At 50.1% G+C, this 10,691-nt stretch overlaps 1 protein-coding gene across 1 annotated transcript; it reads left to right on the top strand.

Moving 5' to 3' along the window:
• The first annotated feature begins 3,518 nt into the window (after positions 1–3,518).
• On the top strand, positions 3,519–5,931 carry LOC144168423 (phosphate-regulating neutral endopeptidase PHEX-like). The gene has a single exon (XM_077697416.1). The coding sequence runs from the start codon at positions 3,519–3,521 to the stop codon at positions 5,826–5,828; it is 2,310 nt and encodes a 769-aa protein (XP_077553542.1). The 3' UTR covers positions 5,829–5,931.
• The last annotated feature ends 4,760 nt before the right edge of the window (positions 5,932–10,691 follow it).

Here is a 10,691-nt window from a genome sequence, read left to right as displayed (position 1 = left end):
TTTGATACTCTGAAAGAGCGGCTAATTGTATTTGGAGTGTCTCTACCTTGTCTCGGAATTATGTATTAGGTTGTTTTTATTTTAATGGCATCCTGAGTAAGTAGAAAGCAAAAAACTTGAGGCGCGCATGAGTGCGGTGATCTGCTAGGGTTGGCCAGTCAAGAATTTCAAGCGTATCTGAGACAGAGTCAGTGCGTGACTAACGTGATAGTATGAACCAAGCCGCCTTTCTTTGTACTTTTTCGAGCTTATTAATTAAACCTTTATGATGCGGATCCCTGATGATACTAGCGTATTCTAATGTTGGCCGGACAATTGTTAGACAGGCGGATAGCTTCACCGATGCGGGTGCCGGTTTTAGTTTTCTGCGCAGAAACAAAAGCGCTTTTTCGACAGCTGAACAGACATTAGCAATATGAGAAGCCCAACTTAGGTCACTGTTAATAGTCACTGCCAAATACTTTACTGCGTTGACTATACTTATCTCGCCAGTAAAGTTACATACTTCTTCGGCCGACCCATGTTTTGCGGGGGTGTAAGCAGTGTGCTCGGCGCGGAGTCCACCGATGCGTCGCCGCGTTGGCGCAGTGACATCATACCAAGTCTAGGCTTTGCTCCGCCTACGCAGCTGCGCGAAGGTAGTGCCGGGCGGCTCGCGCCGAAGGAGGTTTTTTTTTCTTTGTATTTCTTTTTTGCTAACGCCACCGAACCGAGCTCAAGCTGAAACAGCTACGCTGTTAAAAGTGACAGCCCTTATCAATTTGATGACATGAGTTATCAGAGGCGGGGACCAACAGCCGGAGCAGAATGCCCCTGCTAACAAGGTGTTTGTATAGTTCGGAGGGAAGGAAGCACTCACGCTTTTTTGCAGTAGGTGTTGAATAACATTGAACAACAAGCCTCTGCAATGCCAGCAGCCCAGATACATTTGGTGTGGCCAGCCACCGGCAAAAAATGGAGCCTATATCGGATGGACGGACAAATAATAATCGTTGTAATGGACGCCCACGCAAAGCAAATGGAGGCAATTCAAATGAAAATTGCCGCATCGCAAACAACGGTCGCCGCACTCTGGTCAAGTTGCGCGCTTCGATCTTCCAAAAACGTTTGTTTTAAATAGCGGACTATATTTTGCAGACGTAGGTTCATGATTACAAGCCTAAGTGCCGCCATTCTCCGAGAAACCGCCGTTTTGTCATTGTTGTTGTTGCCGTTCACCGGCACAGGAAATGGACGCCGCTGTAAATAATAAATAAAAACACATTTCGCACAGGATTTGAACCTAGTTTTCCAGAGTAGGGGCCGAGTGGGTCACCACCGCGTTATTTCCGCACATTGTCAGCGGTGGAGCAAAAGTTATAGGATAGTGCGTGCCGCGTACGTGACACGTGAACGTGATGGCACGTGGGTGTATAGGTGCACCCCAGCCACGCAGAACATGGGAAGCTGTGGCTCGTGTTACTAGTCTACTTGGTGAAATAATTCGCACCAGAAGAGGAAGAAACTAATGGGAACGATGAAAAGCAAACACTATTATACAGCAAAAGAGCCGGTCGAAGTAATTCAAGACACGACAGTGAAGAAAAAGGCGCCAATAGAATGTAGCAGTTAAGAAGTCCTTAGTAAGTATCGCCGGGCTTTCGCCTTCAACGTACGTAATCATACTTAAGTGCCCTGAGGTATTTTTACGCTAGTTTCTTGCACAAAAAATAGTGTTATTACCTCACAACAGCCCGTAACCCCCACAAGAAAAGGATAAAGAAAAGAAATCAAAGCCCCTTTCTTAAGAGAAGATGGTTGAAAACCCGAAGATTTCTCCCGTGAAACCTGAGCCAAAGTCAAAAGTCCGAAATCCCAACTGCTTCGATCGTGTCGGAATGGCGCAATGGGATAGACGTCGGCGTCGTAACGCGAGGGGGCCAGGTTCGATACCGACTGCGGGAAGCGTTTTTCCCTTGAAGCGATCGACTGCCTTATCTTCATCACCATCGTTTTGTGAAGCCCATAGAGTAAAGTTGGCTTTCCTGCAGTGCGTTTTATTCAGACGAACGAAGCCATCACCGAGGCATACAATGATTGTCGGGACCTGAAAATGCGGATTACTACAACTTATTGAAACATCAAATACGAACAGAGGGGCACTCCATCACGCCGAACAAGACGTCGGCAGAAATCCAACCGAAAGCGGGGTGACCAAATTAAGCGCCGGTACACCGGGCTGGACCTGCACTCCCAAATTAAGTCGACCGTGAATTTCCGGAGTAGTGTACAGTCAACACGGTTCCCGTATGGCCACTCTTGACTCAGAGAAAGGACTTCAGTGGCGGTATCCGAACCAGTTGAGAAGTCGGGCTGAAGCACAAGACGGCGCTTCGGGAGAAACTAGCAAGCGGGAAACCGCAGAGAGTACCACTACCTCATCGCAAGATACCACATACTATTTCCTGATAGCGTTGAAGCAGCCGGGGCAAGAGCTGACTTGACAAAAACTTTCCGAAGATAGGCCTGACCACTACGCGCCCGTAATCACGTTCGCCATCAGAAAAAGGATGATGGTAATTATGACAAGGATGATGAGAAGGATGATGATTAGGATGACTATCCTTGGTGAATGCAACATACTCTAACAGGAGATCGGCCAAACCCTACGGGTAAGAATGAAGATATTATTTAACTACAAGGTCCTGTATACAAGAAATTTAGAGCGATTGAAAAGCTTTTTTTAGTGTAAAATTGAAGATAAAGAAAAAGGAAGAATTGGGAAGGAGTAAAAAACGGATTTCATAAGTTGCCAGCATTAACGTAGCTAATTATAAAATAAACCATTAGAATGTTCCACTGACCTCCAACTTGTGGTGGTCAGTGGAAAGTTCTAATCAGAGGAAGGAGAAGTGATTCGTCATTACCATCGGCCACCAACAAGATCCCGTGACTGTAATCATCGTTATCGGCAAGCAATTGCTGGAATAAGTCGTCCTCCATGCTGTCGAACTGTTCCTGGCTGCTGCTCCTCCTCCTCCTTGAGCTCTATTCGCTCGGGAGCGACATACCACACCTGGGCACCAATAATACGACACGATCATTTGCGCGCTCGTGGACACGGAACCCTGACAATGCGCCTTGTGAGGCTGGCGCTATGAAAAATAACGTATGCCTGTCATGAGCGATTTTCCAAGACTTATTGCCACACAAATTGTGGTTGGGGATGATTTATATTGCCAGGTAAGCACACGTGCGGTGCGGCTAATTTACGCCTTACCACTGCTGCTCAAAAAACTCCGTTTTTAAGCTATCGGGCACTGAGGAATCGATGACGCTTTCAGTGCAACAACGCAAAAGAAGTTCCGAAACTGGCGCGATATGAGATCTTGCGAGAACGAAGAAGTACAAAGAGCAGGAAGCATGTGCACGCGCAGCCGGTGTTTTAGAAGGCTGAAACGCTGACGCAAAGAATCGTGCTTCGCTGGAATCAGATACACAAAGAGATGAGAGAAGATGCTTCAAGAAGCAATGTTTTAATGCAGCTGACCCCAACGGTCACAACGCAAGGCCCACCGCCTACGCACACTAACGCCGCGCAGCTGCAGCTCAGATCCTGGACAGCGGCCGCCTGGAGCCTCATTTTCACCACGGCTGCACTGCTGGTGATATCCGTGGTCATCACCGCCTTCGTCTCCACCACGCTGTTGGCCGACAGCGGAGCTCTCTCGCCATCCGCGACACGTCCCGCCTCCCGGCCAGAGCTTCCGGCTGCTGGAGACAAGCTCGGTGGCGTCCTCAGAGCCGCACCCATACGAAGTACCCCAGCCTGCGACTCAGCAGCGTGCATGGATCAAGCAAGGCTGCTGCTACGCCAAATCAATGCCAGTCGCCACCCGTGCGATGACTTCTACGCGTACGTGTGCGAAGACTGGGCTCTCACGCGGCCTTTGCCCCCTGGAGCCGAGCAGATGTCCATGGACACCATCCTAATTGACGGCTACGCTGAGATTCTCGAGTCAGTGCTCCAAGAGAAGGCAGCCAGCTTCCCGCCGCTGCGCTTTATCCTCGACCAGTGCCTGCACCCGCCACCGACCCTCTTCCACAGCCTTCGAGCCATGTTCTTGGACACGGTCCGCCTGCGACACTGGATGACCCAGTCGTCATCTCTCAGGAGGCCGTCGCCAGTCGAAGTGTCACGCAAGCTGGGCGTCGCCTTCCGCGAAATGGGCATCGACGCGCTCTTCAGACCGTTTGTTGTCGCCAGCGTCAACAGTACCAAGCGTTTCCTGGGGCTGGGAGAACCGTCCACCGTGCTTTTGGCAGGGCCCATTCAAAAGGAAGAGTACGAGCTGGTCCGAAGGGCCTTCGCTCCGCTGCTAGGGCTCTTCCAGAACGAGACGGATGTGGATCTGCTGCAGTTTGAGGAGCGGCTCTGCGTGATGCTCAGCAGGCCTCATCTGGACGCTGCTGCGCTTTTCAGCGGCGTCACGGTCAAGGTGCGTGACCTGCCGGTTCTGCCAAACTTTGAGTGGACGAGCTTCTTGCAAAGCGTTTTCGACAACGGTCTGCGACCCATCACGGCTAGGACATACGTCAAACTCAGCTCACCAGACTACATCGTGCAGCTCACGCGGGGCGATTTATCGCGCCTACCGTACGAGCTGCTCGGATACCTGCTGTTCCGCGTCACAATGGCGCTCTCACCGTTAATCGAGGACCAGACTACGCGTGACTATCTGGCCTCGGTGAGCTACGCCCGGCACCCAGAGTTCAGCCAAGTGTTGCCGCAGGCGCACTATTGCCTGCACCTGCTGGAACGCTTCGAGCCCAACTTGGCGCTCCACATGTCGCGAAAATCCGCCAGCTCACTCTTGGGTGGAGAGGGCGCCGTGGCTGAGTGCGTCCACGCACTCCGCTCGGTGATGCTCGAGCACGTAGAGGCGCGACTGGAACCTTTAAGCAGCGCTCTCCGGGCGTACCTGCGAGACAAGATAAGCGCAATCTCGTGGGAACCTCTGGCGCCTCCAGCGCTGGGTGACGCTGCTGTTCGGGCCGCGTACGTGGACGGAGTCTACCTGAGGAACTCACAGCTCTCCACAGCCCAGTTTTTCTACACCTGGATACGAAAGTCCCAGGAGAAGAAGTTTATGTCCCCCATGAGCCAGCGCTCAAGGTCCGCCGCCTATCCTGGTTGGACGGGTGGTTTCTTAGGCGCCGAGAGTCACCTACCGCCGCCGTACGATCGCCTCGAAATACCGCTGCCCGTGTTCGACTTCTTTTTGGACGCCGACCCAAGGCTGAGACCATTACAACTTGCCCGCGCTGCGCCCAAGGTGTATCGGTCTCTGCTCCGAGCTATGTACCACTTAGCCTACAACTTCGAAAACACCGACATGGACGATAGGAAGATCGACAGCAGCGCTGGTTTTGTGCATACACTGGATGAACTGAGGCTCTGCCTGGAGCGCCAGTACACGGCCCTGGCCTGGACCGACCGGCGGTTGCAGCTGGACGCGTCACGTACGTCGTGGTCCGATCTCTGGGACAACCTAGCACTGAGACCGGCGCTGGACGCGTTTCTGTTCCTGGCGCACCGCGTGGCGCCAGATTACCGTGTTTCACTGCTCGAACACTGGAACGCAAGCCAACTTTTCTTCTTGTACTATGCGACCAACTTCTGCGAAAATAGCAACGATCGGTTTGTGCGCAAGATGGCTGTACAGGGACCGCACAGTCCCGCCTGGTTTCGAGTCAACGGGCCGCTCAGAAACTCTCCGGAGTTTGCCCTGGCATTTGACTGCAAGCCAGGCACGTTTATGAACCCTGTCACGAAGTGCGCCCAATAGCAATGAGCAGTGCTCGCAGTTCATTGATTGTTATGTGTACAGAAGTTAGTCTACTCGTTTATGTGAACCACTTATGAATAAGCACATTACATACGAATATACGTATCCTCCTTGTTCACAAATCTGTTTGCTGTGTGCGTACAGTTTTTATGCTAACACGTCTTATCTGCGGCGTTCTGTATGCGAAACATATACGCATTTGATTAATAAATGCAAATGCGGCTTTAATTAGGCTTCTTATTGACATATTTAATTGCCTTATGCCTACTCCTTCTATACGATTATTACCCACGACGCTGAACTCCAATTCCGATTCCTTTCACGGAGTTCGTTTTTCTGGTGAAAAGGAAAAGTAAGAACGCGTGTTTTGAGATTTCGGAATACGGTAAAGGCCCCCAGGACGACTAAATTCATCCGCAGCCCTACACTACGGCGCTTTATGGGCCATGGCCCCGATGTATACCATATCTTGGGTGCGTAAAAGCCGCAGCATTAATTTTGCCTTCTGTTTTTACCAGGTCTTTGCTTAAAATAATTTCTTGTTCACTGCACGTGAGCTTGCGATATTTTAACGAACGGAATACAATGAGCGTCGTGGTTAGTTTTTGTTTATTTGCGGCTTCGGTGATGGTGTTTGAGTTGTAAGTACAGCAACTGTGGTCTCCGTTCAAGGTAAAACTAGGAAATGTCAGTCGCCTAGCTGCTTGCGAATACGGCAGTCAACCATTCCTTGGAAGGTAACGTGTTACTCGCGAAGCGTTTCCTGAACCCAGCCGCGCGCAATCAACATTGTGCTCGGATAACTTATCTCGACCTCGCACCTACTAGCCGCAGCGACCTATACATATACGTCACACTGGATTTATACAACCGCATAAGAAAACACCTGCAAATATTGTACACGTAACATGATTTTCAATAGATTCTTATTATGCTCACGAACCAACTTTATTGAATTTACCAATAAATCCTCGTGACATAGACACATCCAGCAAGCATGCATGGAATGTAATTAGTTAATATAATTACTTTACTTTTCGTAAAGATTCCAAAAACAGTACAAAAGACGATTTTGAAAAAAAAAAAAAGTTCCTCACAGTCAACTTGACGAGCCGAAAAACCCGGAAAGCACACGGGACAGCAACACAGCGAAACGAAAAACAAAAAATTCAGAGAAGCTTGCACTCACGCGCAAGAGTTCAGTGGGGAAGCTGTAGTACGTGAACATTGCCGGACACAGTTAAGTTTCCGCATCATTGTTTATTTGCATAGTGGGGGTGCTAGTTTTCGTCGTCATATGCATCGACCAGGTCGTCGTCTTCGTCGCGCCAAGTGGCGGATGCAAGGTCGTCCTCAACATTGTATACTTCCCCCAGCTCTCCGTCATCGACTCGACGCAGCGTTGGCGGGATCTGCAAGTCGTCTCGGGAAGCATTGGCACACTCGTAGCCATGTCTCCAATATTTCGTAATGGCTTCCAGAGAATGCGGCGGACGCGTGACCTCTCCCAAGCAGGACATCTTTTCAGCTTTAGCATTATCGCTGGAGTTTTTCTACATGTAAGGTAGCGCTTGTCGACAGCGCTGAAGTTTAATTCTTGCTAAAGCCACTGCGCGAGCCGGGGGGCGCTTGGCGGTAGCCGCGAGACACGTGCTCACTAGCGCTGGGCCTTTTCTCGCTCCTCGAGGTTTTTGAGAGTTTTTTTTTATTTTTGTTGTGCTAAAGCCACTGTGCGTACCGGGGACGCTCGGTGGTCGTCACTGGGCACGCGCTCACGATCATTCGCATTTTCTTGGTATTTTTTTCCTGCTACACCGAACCTAAGGCTTGTACAACAGCTGCGCTGCTAGAAAATTATCACCCATACACAACGTAATCGAGTTGACATTGTTACCACACGATACTCGGTGATATACAAAAAAAAAACAGAAAATGAAAAAACAGAAAAAAGAAAATGTGGAACAACAGAAAAGAGAAGAAGGAACAAATTAAGAGCTGAGAATCGGTGTATTTGCAAAAGCCTGACGTCGACATCGATATAACGATGACTTTGGACGGGGCTCAACAATTGAACTGTAACTTGCTCTATTCTGTCCTTTTGTCCACCAGCCAGCGTGATCAGAAAATAGGGGCACCAAAGTACAAGTACATGCCACAGTATATTCCAGAGTACAAGTCTGCTTCACTCAAAACAGTTGAGGCAAATGTTGAAAGAGTGGCGACTCAGCAGCCACTTCTTCGCGCAGCCCTTACGACGTCACAAGAATTAGTTCTAGTGGTGCCTGTGGTTCCACTTGAGGACGCCGCTGCAATGCTAGGATAAGGTTAACACTAGGATAAGGTTAAGGTTAAGGTTAAGGTTAAGGTTAGGTAAGGATAAGGTTAACACTCGATTATCAGTCCCCGTATCGTCCGCGGATTGCCCGAGGCACGATCCTGTGCTCTATTTTCCTATGTGTTCCTATGGTGCTTCCGATCCGAGGGTAATCCTCGGACTGCCTGCAGACCATCCAGGACTGGTAAGTCGTGGATGCCTTCTGATTACTCGATTTCTCCTCAATGACGTCACAGGTCACGCTTGGTAGCGGGAATTTTGAACTTTTGTCGCTATTAAAGTGATCTCTCACTGTATACATATCTAGATGTAGGTATGCTGTCTTCGTGCACTGTCCTTTTGGCAAACTTATAACGACCTTAGCGATAACTGTCTTAAAGGAGAGCGTTCACATCCTTCATATTGTTTACATCATTTCCCCTCACACAAAGAGCAATTTTAGTATCATTTGTTACCCTGTTTTGACTCACCGACACCCTGAGCTGGGGTGACTCGGGGGCGCCGGTACTGCACTATTCTCAGACGAGTCACAGCCGATCAGCTAGCAAAAGAAAGCCCTTCTCGGCCTGGCTGAAAAAGCCCGGAGTCGTCGGCAACAAGAGGCGGTGGTCATCAAGTGACAACCGCTTTGGAGTATCGCCGTCCAGCAGGTCCTGGCGGATTCCGCACTAATTCCTCAGTGGCACGCCGCATGCCTTGGTCAACTGTTGCACATCTTTTGTGCTGTTTCAATTAGCCCGTCACGCCTAGCATTAAGAAGATCAAGGCACTTAAAATCGCAAACAGCTTCAGTGTTCCCCGCTATAACTTTATTTCCAGCAGCAGCTGGATAAGCAATTTTATGAAGCACAATTTAGTTTTGGCTTCTATGGTTGCTTACGCCAAATAAAATCACCTTTTTCCAGATACGTGGTGTCATGTTCTTTTCATCTGCGCGGTAGAGTTGGTGTCAATTTTTTTTTTCGAATTTTTCTGCGCGAATTTACCGGCGTCTTAGAATCGCGCAAATACGGTATTCTGCTGCTCGCGGCCCGTCGACTCAGCTCGACGAACGAGTCAACCTACCGCCTGCCCCCGGGTCGACTGGACTCATTACGACGGCTCTCCGACCCAACCTGATGCTTATACATGGAAGGGGGGGGGGGGGGGTGAGTTAAAAACAAACCTGGTTATTCGGTACATTCTCCGCCAACCGCCAGAGCAATGGACTGTCTTCAAAGATCCCAGGCAAGCCTTCCAAATTCTACTGCGCAACAACTGCTTCAGCATTCACGAGCACGCCTCTCGTGAAATAACTTACTTGCACCACCTAGCCAAAGCACTGCGCATCAAGTGGTATTTCAGTGGCTTCCAAGCCACGGTAGGATTCCAGTGAGTGAGAAGGCAGATGAAGCAGCTCGCAGGGGCCTCCAAATGCATAATATGAGGAAGGTCTTCTTCACCAAGCATGATGTCTCAGCTATGACGAAGGCATTTGTTTTAATGGAGAGGAACCGTCTCTGGTCTCTTCCAGAACACCATTAGGCCTTCTTGCACTACATAGACTCCGAGCTCAGGATTAAGCTGCCAGATCAACTTCCGCGCTGACCTAGAAACTTTGTACCACCGATTACGCCTCAATGCAGCGCTTACTAAAACATACCTGTTTTGATTTGGTGCAACCTCGAATCTTTACTGTGGTAACTGCGAATCGCCGGAAGCCGTGGAACACGTACTTTTAGAGTGGTCCGCTTACATGCTCGCAAGGTGCCATTTGGTGCACAAGATCGAGCACCTACGCCCAGCACCAATCAGCCTAAGTGCTCCTCTGTCCATGGCCCTCCCCTTCAGCTCAACGCAAAGCACTAATGGCGTTATTTGAATACCTGGACGAGATTGGAATCACTTAACTGATTTAAAATACTACTGAGATCGTGATGTTGATCACACAGTTCACACAAACTCCATGATGTCTGCTTTTAGATGCGAAGCATCTCATCCTCGGGGTTGTGTTCCTCCCTCCCTCGTCGTCGTCCGCCGTCCGCACTCCCACTGCGCATGCCTGGCCAAGCACCGCTGATGATAATTGCGGCTGGATGCCCCTAGGGATTAGCCAACCAAAAAATTCATCCCTCCCTCGTCGTTGTCGTTGTCCGCCGTCCGCACCCCCACTGCGCATGCCTGGCCAGGCCCCGCTGATGATGATTGTGGCAGGATGCCCCTAGGGATTGGCCAACCAAACAATTCATCAGGAGACAGCTTCGCGTTCAACCACCGTCGTCATTTTCCCGTAGTCCCCTACGGGAAAATGAGTAGTATGCTAGGCATTCCTCCTCTCCTTTCCGACTCCGACGCTCCTCTCCTCTCCAGCATTCCTCCTCTCCTCTCCGAGGCACCTCTCCTCTCCGGGATTGCGCAATGAATGGCAACACTTGTGGCTCCGCGCGCGATAATGAGAAGCAGCTTCGGGTTAGAGACGCGACGGTAGCCGCTGCATACTCAGCTGGGGGCGCCACGGTAGCTCCGCGGTATAAATGACGCGCGCAGGC

This window comes from Haemaphysalis longicornis, unplaced genomic scaffold, assembly GCF_048455015.1.
Source record: "Haemaphysalis longicornis isolate Haplotype H1 unplaced genomic scaffold, Haemaphysalis longicornis Haplotype H1 scaffold_2, whole genome shotgun sequence".
In the NCBI taxonomy this organism is placed as follows: Eukaryota; Metazoa; Arthropoda; class Arachnida; order Ixodida; family Ixodidae; genus Haemaphysalis; species Haemaphysalis longicornis.
This window is presented reverse-complemented; position numbering and strand designations above follow the sequence as displayed.

Coding starts and splice junctions, on each gene's coding strand:
- LOC144168423 (XM_077697416.1), top strand. CDS start 3,519: ATGCAGCTGACCCCAACGGTCACAACGCAAGGCCCACCGCCTACGCAC.